Source organism: Salvelinus alpinus, chromosome 23 (genome assembly GCF_045679555.1).
Source record: "Salvelinus alpinus chromosome 23, SLU_Salpinus.1, whole genome shotgun sequence".
Lineage (NCBI taxonomy): Eukaryota > Metazoa > Chordata > Actinopteri > Salmoniformes > Salmonidae > Salvelinus > Salvelinus alpinus.
The window spans coordinates 22,576,034-22,594,090 of NC_092108.1; the positions used below are offsets into that span (position 1 = coordinate 22,576,034).

Sequence of the window (18,057 nt, forward strand, 5' to 3'; positions counted from 1 at the left end):
CTTTAGGTGAACCAACATCTCTACAAAATCACCCACCAAACCAGCTTCAGTTGAACCAACATCTCTACAAAATCACCCACCAAACCAGCTTTAGGTGAACCAACATCTCTATAAAATCACCCACCAAACCAGCTTGAGGTGAACCAACATCTCTACAAAATCACCCACCAAACCAGCTTCAGGTGAACCAACATCTCTACAGAATCACCCACCAAACCAGCTTTAGGTGAACCAACATCTCTACAAAATCACCCACCAAACCAGCTTCAGGTGAACCAACATCTCTACAAAATCACCCACCAAACCAGCTTTAGGTGAACCAACATCTCTACAAAATCACCCACCAAACCAGCTTTAGGTGAACCAACATCTCTACAAAATCACCCACCAAACCAGCTTCAGGTGAACCAACATCTCTACAGAATCACCCACCAAACCAGCTTTAGGTGAACCAACATCTCTACAAAATCACCCACCAAACCAGCTTTAGGTGAACCAACATCTCTACAAAATCACCCACCAAACCAGCTTTAGGTGAACCAACATCTCTACAAAATCACCCACCAAATCAGCTTTAGGTGAACCAACATCTCTACAAAATCACCCACCAAACCAGCTTTAGGTGAACCAACACCTCATTAACCAGAATGGAAATGATGTATGAAATGGTTCCCAGAATGTCTGAAAAAGAAGGACAGTATGGGTGGGAGGATCTATTATCAATGGGGTTTGCTACCTGGGGGCATGATTAGGCGTGACACCAGGGCTGGTTGGGTTCTCTGGAAACTCCTGGAATAGACATGATGAAAAGAAAGATGAGGGTGACTGAAATGAAATTAAAATACAATGCAGAGCTGATAAGTAAGTAAACAAGTGGCCCCACCAAGCAAGTCTGTCTGTGCACAATGGCTAGGCTACAGCCCTGTGTAATTGATTAGGTACAGAGAAGAATGCTGCACACCAATACATACATGTCACAGAGAGCTACCTCCATTCAGCCATTTAATTTCAATGAAAGTCTCAAAATCAGAGACATTTGAGAAAGCAAGAGACCATTCTTAGTCTCTGCCCATGTATGTTTTTAGTAATGTTTCAAAAATTGTAGACATTCATTGAAATGAATAGAAATCACTAATATACTGTATCTTGATATGAAAGGGTTGCTATTGGCACCATTCGTCTTACATGCCATCTAATGTACTATGTGAAGTCAGTAGTCTTAGAACTATCATACCACTATGTTTAACATTCATGTGCATTACTTATTTTACTGTTTTCATATAGCACTTGTCTTGATCTCATCTAGATTGATTCATTGGGTGGTTAGAGAGGAGGGGAGGTGAATGGAGTTGGAAGAAAAGGAGAAGAGGATTGGGGAACATGACAGTAAAAGCTATTAAAGATGGCTTATCATTATGTTTCAATGCAAAGAAAGCCTCCAATAATGGATGATTACATGACATGGGTGGAGAAACAATGTTATAGTAAAACAGCATTACATCCACCTAAAGCTCCATGTCCTTGTTTCATGTTGCAGTATGTGCCTCTAGTCAGGGTATGTTACATAACATTGTTGGTTCCTGCTGATGAAAAGCATCTATAATGCTGAAGCTTGAGGAAAAACTGTTGTGATGCCACAAAGGTATTTTTTCTACTCTACTCTGTTTTGATTTTACTAGGATCCCCATTAGCCGACACCAGTGGCGACAGCTAGTCTTACTGGGCTCCGACACACAACGAAAAATACATTACAGACAACATACTTTACAATTTACATATATTTAAAAACATTTGCATGTAGTATGTGTGTGCATCTATCAGTTCCACATACATGTCAGTACATACACATAAAAAGTAGGTCACACGGGGGAGAGGCTTTGTGCCGTGAGGTGTTTCTTTATTTTACTTGTTTAAAACCAGGTTTGATGGTCATTTGCGCTATATGAGATGGAAGGGAGTTCCATGCAATCATGGCTCTGTATAATACTGTATGTTTCCTTGAATTTGTACTGGACCTGGGGACTGTGAAAAGACCCCTAGTGGGGTCTGGTGGGGTAAGTGTGTGTATCAGTGCTGTGTGTAAGTTGACTATGCAAAAAAAAATGAATTTCCAACACATTCATGTTTCTTATTAAAACAATAAGTGATGAAGTGTATTTCCTTAACTCTTAGCCATGAGAGACTGGCATGCATAGTATTGTTGATTCACTAAGAAACAGTTAAGGCAACAGGCATGAAAACAGGTTTGGGAGAAGTGTTTCTCTCCATGTGTCCAGATTTAGCTGTTCAGATATGATGGGTTCTACCAGTATCAAGCTGAGAGAGATAGTGCTGACACAATGTGATACTAAAGACACTATTCGATGCCTGGAGCGGATCTCTCATAGGGTACATCCAGTTGAAATTGTTTACTTATCTCTCCTCTTTGCCACGTAGAATGCTCTGAATAAACCTGTTATTTCCATTTGAACAAACAAATAAAAATACAGAACCAAACATCTCTTGCCTTTTCAACTGTTTAAATTACTATATACCTTTTCAACTGTTTAAATTACTATATACCTTTTCAACTGTTTAAATTACTATATACCTTTTCAACTGTTTAAATTACTATATACCTTTTCAACTGTTTAAATTACTATATACCTTTTTGACTGTTTAAATTACAATAGACCTTTTAAACTGTATGAATTACAATATACCTTTTAAACTGCTTTTTTTAGGATACTGTAAGTCAAACTGTATCCAAGTGTCAACATGTCCAAATCTGTAGGCTGTATCCAACTGGACTTTCTATTTCACACATAATGCAAAAAGAGCTGAAAGCCAAGTAACAACAGAAGTGTATTTTAAAGACTTCCTGTTCATTCAGTCTTAGAGTTTTTCTATTTATTATTTGGTTTATAGGTTTTACAAAAATATCAGTAGGAGAAATACCTCCGTGGCACATGTAGCTGCAGTTATCTCAGTAGTGGAGCCAGGACATCTTTATCTAACCTTTTCCACCACATCAGTTTATGGGAAAAACTCCAAGACTGAAGCAACCGTGCATGCAGATAGCTCATGCAGAAACAGAAACACAGGGCTTTTTCACTACCTTGGAACCAGACTATGGGCATATACAGTGCCTTCAGAAAGTATTCACACCCCTTGAGTTGTTCCACTTTTTTTTTTTTACAGCCTAAATTTAAAATAGATTACATTTAGATGTTATTGTCACTGTTCTACACACAACACACAATGTCAAAGTAGAATTATGTTTTTAGAAATTTTTACAAATGAAAACAAAATGAAAACCTGAAATGTCTTCAGTCAATAAGTATTCAACCCCTTTGTTATGGTAAGCCCAAATAAGTTCAGGAGTAAAATTTTGCTTAACAAGTCACATAATACATTTTTAAAACCCTTGAATGAGTAGGTGTGCCCAAAATGTTTACTGGTACTGTATGTAAATGAGATAATTATGTATTTTATTTTCAATCAATGTGCTAAAATTTCGAAAAAAATGTTTTCACTTTGTCATCATGGGGTATTGTGTGTAGATAGATGAGAAAAAAATCTATTTAATCCATGTTGAATTCAGGCTATAACACAACAAAATGTGGAATAAGTCAAGGGGTATGAATACTTTCTGAAGGCACTGTATATAACTAAAGAAAAAGTGCTCACTTTGATTTGCGTTCCACATTGATTGGTCATGAAAAAGGCTTGAGATTCTGACACATTACAGTACATTACTTTGTTTGTAGTGCAGTGCAGAACTACAAACCAGTGCATTGTGGGAGACTCAAATTACCAGATTGTCGCTTGGACAACGCTGCGGTCGTTTCTTGCGCATGAAGTAACCCAAAACTTTATCCTTAAATACCTAAATACAAGAGTGTCTAGTTAACATCACAACAAATCAGACAGTGCAAACAGTTGAAAACACTTAAAACCATATAGACAGACAACATCATTAGGACAAGGGTTTGTCGTATTTTTGATTAAATTTAAATACTTCATCATCATGAATGAATTGTGTACGTTCAACATATAACCCCAACTCTACTACTTGAGAATACTTTTAAGTGATTAAACAAATATGAATGCCTCCACTTTACCTCATATAAGTAGTCAAATATTTCCAGTATCGTTAAAACACTGGCTCCAATGAACAGACCCATCTGCCCACCGATGTCACCTGAAAAGAGGATGACAGATGAAAAGACATAATCAAGCAATACCACAGTCAGACAGATAATAACCCCTCATCACTGTCAAACACTCCCTAAAACACTTCAGCGAGCAGGCCTTTCTAATCGACCTGGCCCGGATATTCTGGAAGGATATTGACCTCATTCCGTCAGTAGAGGATGCCTGGTTATTCTTTAAAAGTGCTTTCCTCACAATCTTAAATAAGCATGCCCCATTCAAAACATTTTGATCCAGGAACAGATATAGCCCTTGGTTCACTCCAGACCTGCCCTTGACCAGCACAAAAACATCCTGTGGTATAATGCATTAGCATCGAATAGCCCCCGCGATATGCAACTTTTCAGGGAAGTTAGGAACCAATATACACAGGCAGTTAGGAAAGTAAAGGCTAGCTTTTTCAAATAGAAATCTTCATCCTGTAGCACAAACTGCAAAAAGTTCTGGAACATTGTAAAGTCCATGGATAATATGAGCACCTCCTCCCAGCTGCCCACTGCACTGAGGCTAGGGAACACTGTCACCACCAATAAATCCACGATAATTGAGAATTTCAATAAGCATTTTTCTACGGCTGGCCATGCTTTCCACCTGGCTACCCCTACCCCGGTCAACAGCCCTGCACCCCCCACAGCAACTTGCCCAAACCTCCCCCATTTCTCATTCACGCAAATCCAGATAACTGATGTTCTGAAAGAGTTGCAAAATCTGGACCCCTACAAATCAGCTGGACCCTCTCTTTCTAAAATTCTCCACCGCAATTGTTGCAACCCCTATTACTAGCCTGTTCAACCTCTCTTTCATATCGTCTGAGATCCCCAAAGATTGGAAAGCTGCTGCGGTCATCCCCCTCTTCAAAGGGGGAGACACTCTAGACCCAAACTGTTACAAACCTATATCTATCCTACCCTGTCTTTCTAAGGTCTTCAAAAGCCAAGTTAACAAACAGATCACCGACCATATCGAATCCCACCGTACCTTCTCCGCTATGCAATCTGGTTTCCGAGCTGGTCATGGGTGCACCTCAGCCACGCTCAAGGTCCTAAACGATATCATAACCGCCATCGATAAAAGACAATACTGTGCAGACGTATTCATCGACCTGGCCAAGGCTTTCGACTCTGTCAATCACCACATTCTTATCGGCACACTCAACAGCCTTGTTTTCTCAAATGACTGCCTCGCCTGGTTCACCAACTACTTCTCCGTGTCAAATCGGAGGGCCTGTTGTCGGGACCTCTGGCAGTCTCTATGGGTGTGCCACAGGGTTCAATTCTCGGGCCACCTCTTTTCTCTGTATATATCAATGATGTCGCTCTTGCTGCTGGTGATTCTCTGATTCACCTCTACGCAGACGACACCATTCTGTATACTTCTGGCCCTTCTTTGGACACTGTGTTAACTAATCTCCAGACGAGCTTCAATGCCATACAACTCTCCTTCCGTGGCCTCCAACTGCTCTTAAATACAAGTAAAACGAAATGCATGCTCTTCAACCGATCGCTGTTCGCACCTGCCCGCCCGTCCAGCATCACTACTCTGGACGGTTCTGATAGGTGGACAATTACAAATGCCTAGGTGTCTGGTTAGACTGTAAACTCTCCTTCCAGACTCACATTAAGCATCTCCAATCCAAAATGAAATCGAGAATCGGCTTCCTATTTCGCAACAAAGCATCCTTCACTCATGCTGCCAAACATACCCTCGTAAAACTGACTTTCCTACCGATCCTCGACTTCGGCGATGTCATTTACAAAATAGCCTCCAACACTCTACTCAGCAAATTGGATGCAGTCTATCACAGTGCCATCCGTTTTGTCACCAAAGCCCCATATACTACCCAGCACTGTGACCTGTATGCTCTCGTTAGCTAGCCCTCGCTTCATATTCGTCGCCAAACCTACTGGCTCCAGGTCATCTATAAGTCTTTGCTAGGTAAAGTCCCGCCTTATCTCAGTTCACTGGTCACCATAGCAGCACCCACCCGTAGCACTCGCTCCAGCAGGTATATTTCACTGGTCACCCCCAAAGCCTATTCCTCCTTTGGCTGCATTTCCTTCCTGTACTCTGCTGCCAATGACTGGAACGAATTGCAAAAATCGCTGAAGCTGGAGACTCATATCTCCCTCACTAACTTTAAGCATCAGCTGTCAGAGCAGCTCACAGATCATTGCACCTGTACATAGCCCATCTGTAAATAGCCCATCCAACTACCTCATCCCCATATTGTTATTTTATTTTTTTGCGCCTTTGCACCCCAGTATCTCTACTTGCACATTCATCTTCTGCACATCTATCACTCCAGTGTTTAATTGCTAAATTGTAATTACTTTGCCACTACGGCCTTTTTATTGCCTAACCTCCCTAATCTTACATCATTTGAACACACTGCATATAGATTTTTTTATATTGTGTTATTGACTGTACGTTTGTTTATTCCATGTGTAACTCTGTGTTGTTGTTTGTGTCGCACTGCTTTGCTTTATATTGGCCAGGGCGCAGTTGTAAATGAGAACTTGTTCTCAACTGGCCTACCTGGTTAGATAAAGGTGAAATAAAAATAATAAAAAACACAGTGCACAAAACAATTCCTGAAACATTCACTTTAACTCTGTCTCTCAGCGAGATGAGGAGAGCTGTCAAACTCAGACCAGAAACTGTCCATCCAGACTTTGCTTTTCATCTGCCCCTCCTGACTGAGTGTTCTTTTCAAGGACATTCTAAAAATGCATTCGACCGAGTCTTACAGGTTCAAAGAAAATAGTCTCAAAAGGAGTTTATACCAGCAGGCATGATCACACAATGGGACAACATGTAGTGCTTGCTGAGGATGTGATGTTCAGGCCTAGTGCGTTTCCTCTCAGTCTGTAAAAACAGATCATGAACCTGATGGGAAAACTTGAAACAATCGCTCACCAAGCAACCCCGCAATTTCATATGCCTTCTTCTGTTCAATCTTCTCATAATTCAATGCCTCAAAGAAGATGTCCAGGACTAGTAAGTTTTCTCTAGAGACAAAAACAAATAAATCGAAAAGGTGTTACTTTATAACGTACATCTTAGAGATACAATTGATTGATTTAATTGACTAATTCTGAGACATTTTGCAATCATTTACAATAAAGGTGAACGGTGGAGACCAATATCATACTTTTATTATGATTTATTTTAATAAAAATGCAAACCTCTGATCATTACGTCACTTACCAAAAAACTTAAATGAATAGCCCGGGTGATTATTTGCTTAAATCACTGAACACAACAGGCGCTTAATAGATAGAAACTTCTGTTTCCTTAATGTACACAGCTTTTGCTCATTTGCATACAGTTGAATTCGAAAGTTAACATACACCTTAGCCAAATACATTTAAACTCAGTTTTTCACAATTCCTGACATTTTATCCTTTATGTCTTAGGTCAGTTAGGATCACCACTTTATTTTAAGAATGTGAAATGTCCGAATAATAGTAGAGAGAATGATTTATTTCAGCTTTTACTTCTTTCATCACATTCCCAGTGGGTCAGAAGTTTACATACACTCAATTCATATTTGGTAGCATTGCCTTCAAATTGTTTAACTTGGGTCAAACGTTTTGGGTAGCCTTCCACAAGCTTCCCACAATAAGTTGGGTGAATTTTGGCCCATTCCTCCTGACAGAGCTGGTGTAACTGAGTCAGGTTTGTAGGCTTCCTTGCTCACACATGCCTTTTCAGTTCTGCTCACAAATTTTCTGTAGGACTGAGGTCAGGGCTTTGTGATGGCCATTCCAATACCCTGACTTTGTTGTCCTTAAGACATTTTGCCACAACTTTGGAAGTATGCTTGGGGTCATTGTCCATTTGGAAGACCCATTTGCGACCAAGCTTTAACTTCCTAACTGATGTCTTGAGATGTTGCTTTAATATATCCACATCATTTTCCCACCTCATGATGCAATCTATTTTGTGAAGTGAACCAGTCCCTCCTGCAGCAAAGCACCCCCACAACATGATGCTGCCACCCCCGTGCTTCACGGTTGGGATGGTGTTCTTGGGCTTGCAAGCCACCCCCTTTTTCCTCCAAACATAACAATGGTCATTATGGCCAAACAGTTCTATTTTTGTTCTATCAGACCACAGGACATTTCTCCAAAAAGTACGATCTTTGTCCCCATGTGCAGTTGCAAACCATAGTCTGGCTTTGTTATGGCGGTTTTAGAGCAGTGTCTTCTTCCTTGCTGAGCGGCCTTTCAGGTAATGTCGATATAGGACTCGTTTTACTGTTTCCTCCAGCATCTTCACAAAGTCCTTTGCTGTTGTTCTGGGATTGATTTGTACTTTTCACACCAAAGTACACTCATCTCTCGGAGACAGAACGCGTCTCCATCCTGAACGGTATGATGGCCGTGTGGTCCCATGGTGTTTATACTTGCATACTATTGTTTGTACAGATGAACGTGGTACCTTCAGGCGTTTGGAAATTGCTCCCAAGGATGAACCAGACTTGTGGAGGTCCACAATTGTTTTCTGCGGTCTTGGCTGATTTCTTTTGATTTTCCCATGATGTCAAGCAAAGAGGCACTGAGTTTGATGGTAGGCCTTGACATACATCCACAGGTACACCTCCAATTGACTCAAATCATGTCAATTAGCCTATCAGAAGCTTCTAAAGCCATGATATCATTTTCTGGAATTTTCCAAGCTGATTAAAGACACAGTCAACTTAGTGTATGTAAACTTCTGACCCACTGGAATTGTGATACAGTGAATTTTAAGTACAATAATCTGTCTGTAAACAATTGTTGGAAAAATTACTTGTGTCATGCACAAAGTAGATATCCTAACCGACTTGCCAAAACTATAGTTTGTTAACAAGACATTTGTGGAGTGGTTGAAAAACGAGTTTTAATGACTCCAACCTAAGTGTATGTGTCACGGCCATCGAAAGAACTGGACCAAAGCGCAGCGTTGTGAGCGTACATTTTCTTTTTATTTGTTAAAATGTCGCCAACAAAACAATAAATACCAAAAACGACCGTGAAGCTTACAGGGCATAAGTGCCACTAATAAAGTCAACTACCCACAACGAAAGGAGGGAAAAGGGCTACCTAAGTATGGTTCCCAATCAGAGACAACGATAGACAGCTGTCCCTGATTGAGAACCATACCCGGCCAAAACATAGCAACACAAAATCATAGAAAACAAAACATAGAATGCCCACCCCAAATCACACCCTGACCAAACCAAATAGAGACATAAAAAGGCTCTCTAAGGTCAGGGCGTGACAGTATGTAAACTTTCGACTTCAACTGTAGTTCATTGTTTAATTCCACTTCCAGCATTTTAATTTAAAAAAATATTTCCTGCACTAATGTGTTATCATTTACACACTGTGTTACATGTCTTCTGTCTAAATATACCTCTATTTAAAATAAAATGAAACTTCCTTGACAGAATAATTATTCTCCTCTTTGACTGTGCATTTTCGTCAGTTCTTACTTTCGCTACTAGAGCGTGATCCGCCACTAGAGCGTGATTTCTGGGGGTCCATACTCCCGAAGTTGTTAGCTGTTTTTATGCTAGCCAGCTAGCTAGCAGTTCTCAGCTGTTAGCAGCCGATGGCTGTCAATTTCTTAATGGCGATAAAAACAGATGATTGCCAGATGATTTTCAGAGTCATTACTTCATTATTTAATGTAACATATCTCACGTTAAACCTAGTAAACAATTCATGGTAAAATTTGAAACAATTCATTTAGACCCAGCGTTTCTTGGAAACAGTCATTTATTTGCTGAAATGTGTACCATTGCCGGCTATTAAAAGGGACAGGCGGCTATTTGATACTGAATTTATTTGAAGTTGTTAACTCACTGTAACTATCTAGATACTTACCCAATGTACTGTTCAGTTTTGTTGAATTTCTTGGCCAGATATTTGGCAGAGGCTTTACTGGGTATTTTCACCATGGACAGCTCCTTGCCATATCGTGTCATGCTGCAGGGTGTCTCACACACACAGTAGTCGTTGTCTTTCTCTACCAAGAAGTCTGTGGGGGATGACAATAGAATGGGAGTCCTGGGCCCAATTTACTACAGGCCCCATGATAAAAACTAGTGCAATTCAAAAGAAGCTGCAAAAACAACCTTTGCTGCTCAGCAGTTCCTTATTTCAAAATGCTGTATTGTATAAACGCTTTCGTACTCATATCTCAAACTAAAATGTTGTTTGGTGTATCTGCTGATCAGTGATAACTGGTTCATATTCCTAATCCTTAAATCATTACCATTGTTTCTGCCTTACCTAAAGCTGGGTCTGCACAGTCTTTGTACTGCTCGGGTGTGCATACTGTTGCGGTCCCTATTCAACACGTCATAGAGAGCGAGAGCGAGAGAGAGGACAAAACAAAAATGTAATGTTAACATAACTACATATTCCTATGAATAACAACAACAACAACACAGAAAACCTTATTAATCATAATCCATTGAGGAACTATGTGATGGTCAAGCCAAGATGTGTGTGAGTACCAGGCATGTGGACCATCCTGCAGTTACAGTTCTCCACCAGGTAGCGTGTCTCACAGTCGATACGGCAGGCTGTGATGCTGTACGTGGAGAAGAACTCAGAGTCGATGGGAGTGGACTTGCAGTCTCCCCAAGGGGGAGGGAGGTACTGAAGCTGGGAGAGAACAGAGCATAGATTTCCCCTCAGTATATTGGCCACTGTCAACAACAGCTAGTCAAGCCCAACAGGAAATCCAAAATAAAAGTGCACACAAGCAGACAAAATAACAAACATATGTATTGAACATTTAATAAGGGAACATGATGAAATAAAGACATGTTTTCTGGATTCTGTTCACATCTATAAGAATATTCCACTCAGACAACGGTGTAACTGATACAGCTCACAGAAAGCAACAAGCAGACACCATGCAGAAAATCAGTGATGCAGGTCAGGTCTAGTCCTGAAAGGACAGAGTACCATGGAGGGTATGGAGACAGGGAAAATATAATGTGTAAATATATAGCTTCAGACGGGACACGCCAATTAATGGAGAATTCTTGTTTTTAAAACTTGCCAGGGAATGTGCTACTGTTTAGGTCTACAGTATGTAATATGTTTATGAGGTTTTTAGATGAAAACAATGCCATAAGACAGACTTTATGCAAACCTTGACGTCATACATTTTGGGAATGAATTTAGCTAATTATGATGTATTGAATGGTAACAAAAACACAATGTTATTCAAACTATGTTGGAGGGGGTATTTGTCCCTGATAAACTATTCTCATCACACTACTATACCCTTTACCAGTTCTATCTACCTAATTAAAGTTAATTGTTAAGACTCCCTCAAAGAATAGATACTTTTCTGGTCTCATTTTAGTCAAAGTGAAGACCATTATCTTCATCAGTATCTCAGTGACTCGGAGCAGCATCGCATATATGTATCGCTGAAAGAGGACGATTTCCAGACTAGATTCATAGATCATAATTGAATACTTGATTGAGTTCCTAGCCCCAGGGGATTAGTGCTGAAACTCACATTACTCTTTATTTAAAACTGCTGTTTGAAGCAAAATGTCAAAGTAAGTATTTTTGAGATCTTTGGAAATACCTCTTTCTTTTTTTTCTCATTGGTCTCACTAATATTTTACCACCAACATACCTTTTAGTTTCCTAATTGTAGACATTGTTTACGACAATCTATAGTTGAAGTCGGAAGTTTACATACACCTTAGCCAAATACATTTAAACTCAGTTTTTCACATTCCTGACATTTTATCCTAGTACAATTCCCTGTCTTAGGTCAGTTAGGATCACCACTTTATTTTACTAATGTGAAATGTGTGGCGGATGAATCAGAATTTGTTGGGAAACATAGATAATTAAGATGTTTTATTTGCATAATATGCTTATGTGAGATTCTTGTCATTAGAATGTACCCTTTTGGACTATAGTGTTGGCAGTTGCACTTTTCCCTCAGCTAGGGCTCAGTCACAGCTAGGGCCCAGAGAGGGGAGAGGTCAGGCTTGTCTTTCACATGTCCCTGGTGCTATGCAGAATATCAGAAAGGGAAGAGGACAGAATGGAACATTGTCTTCATATGTGAATGAGTCTTTACCTATTCTTAAACCATGTGAAGGGATGGCGTGATAAATGGGGAACCAATTACTTGTCTCCACAATGTCTCCACAAAGTTTACATACACTTATGTTGAAGTCATTAAAACTTGTTGGGGACAAAGATCGTACTTTTTGGAGAAATGTCCTGTGGTCTGATGAAACAAAAATAGAACTGTTTGGCCATAACAACCATCGTTATGTTTGGAGTAAAAAGGGGGAGGCTTGCAAGCCTAAGAACACCATCCCAACCGTGAAGCACGGGGGTGGCAGCATCATGTTGTGGGGGTGCTTTGCTGCAGGAGGGACTGGTGCACGTCACAAAATAGATGGCATCATGAGGGGGGGAAATGATGTGGAAATATTGAAGCAACATCTCAAGACATCAGTTAGGAAGTTAAAGCTTGGTCGCTAATGGGTCTTCCAAATGGACAATGACCCCAAGCATACTTCCAAAGTTGTGGCAAAATGGCTTAAGAAAAACAAAGTCAGGATATTGGAATGGCCATCACAAAGCCCTGACTTCAATCCCATAGAAAATTTGTGAGCAGAACTGAAAAAGCGTGTGCAAGCAAGGAGGCCTACAAACCTGACTCAGTTACACCAGCTCTGTCAGGAGGAATGGGACAAAATTCACCCAACTTATTGTTGGAAGCTTGTGGAAGGCTACCCGAAACGTTTGACCCAAGTTAAACAATTTGAAGGCAATGCTACCAAATACTAATTGAGTGTATGTAAACTTCTTACCCACTGGGAATGTGATGAAAGAAATAAAAGCTGAAATAAATCATTCTCTCTACTATTATTCGAACATTTCACATTCTTAAAATAAAGTGGTGATCCTAACTGACCTAAGACAGGGAATGTGACTAGGATTAAATGTCAGGAATTGTGAAAAACTGAGTTTAAATGTATTTGGCTAAGGTGTATGTAAACTTCCCACTTCAACTGTATTTGTGTATGTACCACCATTCAGAGAAGCACGTAGCCCATTGGACATAACAGATAACTGAAAAAGACCTTGGTGTGGCTTCGAGATTTTCTGAACTTCTCAATCATTTTCCCCAAATCTACCCTTGACCGTCTCTTGGACCTGCATGCATTGGAAGACTGAGTGTGACGGATACAGAGTGCCAGTAAGTCATGAAGTGACTTGAAATGGAGTACTTGATTAATTCTTTATGGAACTTTATTGCCAGGCTACAGCCTCTCATAAACATTATCCATGTAGAAATAAAAACCCAGAGCAAATAACAGGCCCTCTAGACATTAAACACTCATTATCCAGTCTTTGTCTTCATACAAGCTGTTGAATATGAAGAGACATAAGATGAACCAGAGGGACAGAGATGAACCAGGAAGGGACAGTCGTTGAAATGCGGTCACTACAGCCACATGGAGGGAGGTGATTGGTCCATTCCATCATGAAGACTTGATCGGTAATGAGATTGGGAGGTTTGCTATGTACGCTACTGTACATATGGTATGCTACAGTACGCTACGCTAAGCTACAGTACACTACGGTATGCTATGGTACACTACGGTATGCTATGGTACTCCACCCGCTGCACTTGGGAGGAAACTAATGTTTGGAAGCCTGGGGTTACAGTTGGCCGAGGGCTTCCACCCCAAAAAGCCCATCTAGTGTGGGAGAGGAGGCTCTGACTAGTGAATCTGAACCTTTACTCAGGCCTCATAGGACTTCTCATTTAGTAGAAGGGACCAGTGAACACGTCACCATCAACAAAGAGCAGCAACAGTGATGCAACGAACAGCATCTGTCAAAGCCCTTTGTTTGGCTCTCAGATATACAGTAAGCAGCCAGCCAGCCAACCTATAGGTGTTCATCTTACTGAGCCCCAAAACTGCTGAGCCCATGTCTGAGGACTCAAACCCAAAACTGGTTCAGAAACGTACATTTCTTGTCATTCAGCCATCTCTCAATAATTGATCTCGGCCACTTGAAGCTCGATTGTTGGTAAAAATAGTGTTACAAATTTCCACCCCAAGTTATTATATTTGCTTGCTGCAGAATGAAGTTGTCCTTTAAAGACTGGATTTAGTTCAGACATTTCTTCCATTGAGATTGGGAGACCTGTTTGTGTCATGTGGTTGAAGTGAGGCAGATTTGACTGGTTCTGGTGAATGGAAGTATAATCATATATTGATATATTGATCAATCTCTTCGAAAGGGTTTGAAAAGCATGAAATAATCAAAAGGATATGGGGTTAAACATTTTTAGCAATCAATTTAGATTAATTTGAGATGGTGTTACTAGTATGATTATTATAATATTTTTTGAACCTTTATGTAACTAGGCGAGTCAGTTACGAAAAAAAATCATATTTACAATGACGGCCTACCCCGGCCAAACCCTGCCCTAACCCGGACAACGCTGGGTCAATTGTGCGCCGCCCTATGGGACTCTCGACCATGGCCGGTTGTGATACAGCCCGAGATTGAGCCAGGGATTGAACCATGGTCTGTAGTGATGCCTCTATACACTGAGATGCAGTGCCTTAGACCGCTGCACCACTCAGGAGCCTATGATAGATGATTCCTATCAGATTTAAATGGCACGCTAATCAATTCAGTACAATTATTATAAATGAATTGCTCTAGTCATAAGAGCAGATGAATTTACATATCACCTTTATATATCTACTCATAGCTGCTTTACAAGGGAAGTCGATTGAATTCAGAATTCAGTGTTGTTTGGATTGTTGTGTCCAATTGTCTGTTTTAGAGATGCACTGCTTCGATAACCCTATGTTATTCTGTTGAATATGGCGAGAGGGATTTTGAAGAGACTTGTGACTTTTACCAAATAATATCTTCTCTGGGATCAAAGGCTTTTTTGAATAACTTGTGGTTCAAGGTGTAATTCTAGGTATTATAATTAATTTCTGATGAGTTTGTAACTCATTCAGTAGGAAAAGTGAAATGAGATTTGTATCTTCAATGGGTGTATAAAACGTGACACTGTGACATCAGTGACTCTTTGTTGAGGTCCTTTACAATAAAGTGGTTGCCAAAGAAAATATCTATCAAAAGATCACAGCTGTATTTCACCATCCTGTCACTGTTTTCAAACCACAGGATTTCACAAGCTGCAGCCTGAGTGGCATGTTATTGCAATAGATTTTATTAGACTTCATTTTATGGACAAAAAAAACAATGTGCAACGCAGGGCCGGCCCTAGCCTTTTGGGGGGCCCTAAGCAGGTTTCGTTGGGGGGCCCCCACCTTGCGGAAAAACATTTTAATGGCCCCCCTCTTGACGGTAGAAAGAAAATTGCAATTCTCCACATTTTGCCATGGGCCATAGAGAAAATGTTGTAGTTTTAAAGCAAGATTTCTGCTATTCTCTACATTTTGCAATGGGGAGAGAAAACTGCAATATTATAAACTTTCATTCAATTCTACTCACTATGCCATGGGGCAGAGAGAATTCTTTTGCAGTTTTAGAGCAAATTTCCTGCAATTCTACTGATTTTGACATGGGTTTGAGAGATGTTTTTGCAGTTTTAAAGCACATTTCCTGCAATACAACACATTTTGTAATTTCTTATGCCATGTTAATATGATATCTGAGTGAGAATGACAAAAAAAATATATATCAGTATTTGGCCATGATTACTGCATGTTTAGATAGCTGTCTAGACTAACTACCAATCTAAAAGTTGTTCGCAAACATGGCTAATTGAGTGACTGTCAGTGACAGATATAACAAGAGAAAAACTGCTGATGCACAAACAAATTCTGAAGTTACACCTGGTGTATTCTACTATTCTTACTCTCAATAGAGTCAATTGAGACCGTCTATGTCGCGTATGTCTGGAACCAGCGCTGGTGCACTGTTTGTAATACTATTTTCTATCCTCTTTAAATGATTATGCCGTAATAGAAAACATATTCTTATGACACATTTAGATTTGTCTTGGTTTTGATGTGAAAAACAATGTGGGTATTATGGACATGCACCTGTTCTATTATTGCAGGAACTGTTGGGTGCACACCTCAAAAGAACACTGCTAAGAGGGTTTATTAATGTATGTTTGATGTTCACTGATTTAACCCTGGATATGGTTACAGTTAGTGACAATGGCAGGACTGTGAAATACAGATTACCTACGGATCTGGCAAACAGACCATTGTGACCACATGGAATACAGACTTATTAGAGACATTTTAGTTCAGTATTAAAATGACTCCCGTGGTCCTGACATCTGCCCTAATGGAAGATTACATTGATTTTAATATTCGTGTCTGACAACTGGATAATGGAGACTATACTGAACAAAAATATAAACGCAACATGCAACAACTTCAAAGATTTTACTGAGTTAAAGTTCATATAAGGAAATCAGTCAATATAAATATATTAATTAGGCCCTAATCTATGGATTTCACATGAATGGGAATACAGATACGTATCTGTTAGTCACAGATACCTTTAAAAAAGGTAGGGCCGTGGATCAGAAAACTAGTAAGTATCTGGTGTGACCACCATTTGCCTCATGCAGCGCGACACATCTCCTTCAGATAGAGTTGATCATTCTGTTGATTGTGGCCTGTGGAATGCTGTCCTAATCCTTTTCAATGGCTGTGCGAAGTTGTTGGATATTGGCGGGAACTGGAACACACTGTCATACATGTCGGTCCAGAGCATCCCAACAGGCTCAATGAGTGACATGTCTGGTGAGTATGCAGGTCATGGAAGAACTGGGACATTTTCAGCTTCCAGGAATTGTGTACAGATCCTTGCTACATAAGGCCATGAGGTGATGTTGGCAGATGAATGGCAAGATAATGGGCCTCAGGATCTCGTCACAGTGTCTCTGTGCATTCAAATTGCCATCGATAAAATGTAATTGTGTTCATTGTCCTTAGCTTATTCCTGCCTATACCATAACCTCACTGCCACCTTGGGGCACTTTTTTCACAACGTTGACATCAGCAAACCGCTTGCCCACACAACACCATACACGTGGTCTGCGGTTGTGAGACCGGTTGTACATACTGCCAAATTCTCTAAAACACCGGAGGCGGCTTATGGTAGAGAAATGAACATTAATATCCCTGGAAACAGCACTGGAGGACATTCCTGCAGTTAACATTCCTGCAGTGCTCCCGAGTGACGCAGCCGTCTAAGGCACTGCATCTCAGTGCAAGAGGCTTGGGAGTGATTGGGAGTCCCATAGGGGGTGGCGCTGAATTGGCCCAGTGTCGCCGGGGTAGGCTGTCATTGTAAATAAGAATTTGTTCTTAACTGACTTACCTAGTTAAATAAAGGTAAAATATTTTTTTTTAATTAAAACGTGCCACTTGCACGCTCCCTCAAAACTTTTGAAATCTGTGGCATTGGGTTGTGTGACAAAATTGCACATTTTAGAGTGGCCTTTTATTGTTCCCAGCAGAAGGTATGTAATGATCATGCTGTTTAATTAGCTGCTTGATATGCCACACCTGTCAGGGGGATGTACTATCTTTGCAAAGGAAAAATGCTCACTATCAGGGATGTAAACGAATTTGTGCTAGAAATTTGAGATAAATAAGCTTTTTGCGCTTATGGAAAACTTGTGAGATCTTTTATTTCAGCTCATGAAACATTGTACCAACACTTTACTTGTGGCATTTATATTTTTGTTCAGTGTAGATGTTGCTGCTCCGTTACGACTGGTCACAGTGCCCAATAGATATAGGCTACTGTATAGGACTGTGGTTACAGGCACTGTCTGTAGTCTATAGCTAGG

At 40.2% G+C, this 18,057-nt stretch overlaps 1 protein-coding gene across 7 annotated transcripts in view; it reads right to left on the reverse strand.

Moving 5' to 3' along the window:
* The window catches only part of LOC139550587 (acid-sensing ion channel 1C-like), an 81,138-nt gene that overhangs the window by 6,040 nt on the left and 57,041 nt on the right, over positions 1-18,057 (reverse strand). For 3 of the 7 annotated variants that reach the window (XM_071361560.1, XM_071361561.1, XM_071361559.1), the window contains exons 4-9: positions 10,703-10,853; positions 10,476-10,532; positions 10,068-10,221; positions 7,111-7,202; positions 4,104-4,183; positions 3,770-3,868 (exon numbers count right to left, since the gene is read on the reverse strand). In XM_071361560.1, the coding sequence (XP_071217661.1) occupies positions 3,788-3,868; positions 4,104-4,183; positions 7,111-7,202; positions 10,068-10,221; positions 10,476-10,532; positions 10,703-10,853 (615 nt within the window). In that variant the 3' untranslated portion in view covers positions 3,770-3,787. Of the gene's footprint in view, positions 1-736; positions 790-3,769; positions 3,869-4,103; positions 4,184-7,110; positions 7,203-10,067; positions 10,222-10,475; positions 10,533-10,702; positions 10,854-18,057 lie in introns of all 7 variants that reach the window. The other 4 variants (XM_071361558.1, XM_071361555.1, XM_071361557.1 and 1 more) reach the window with 2 other exon arrangements.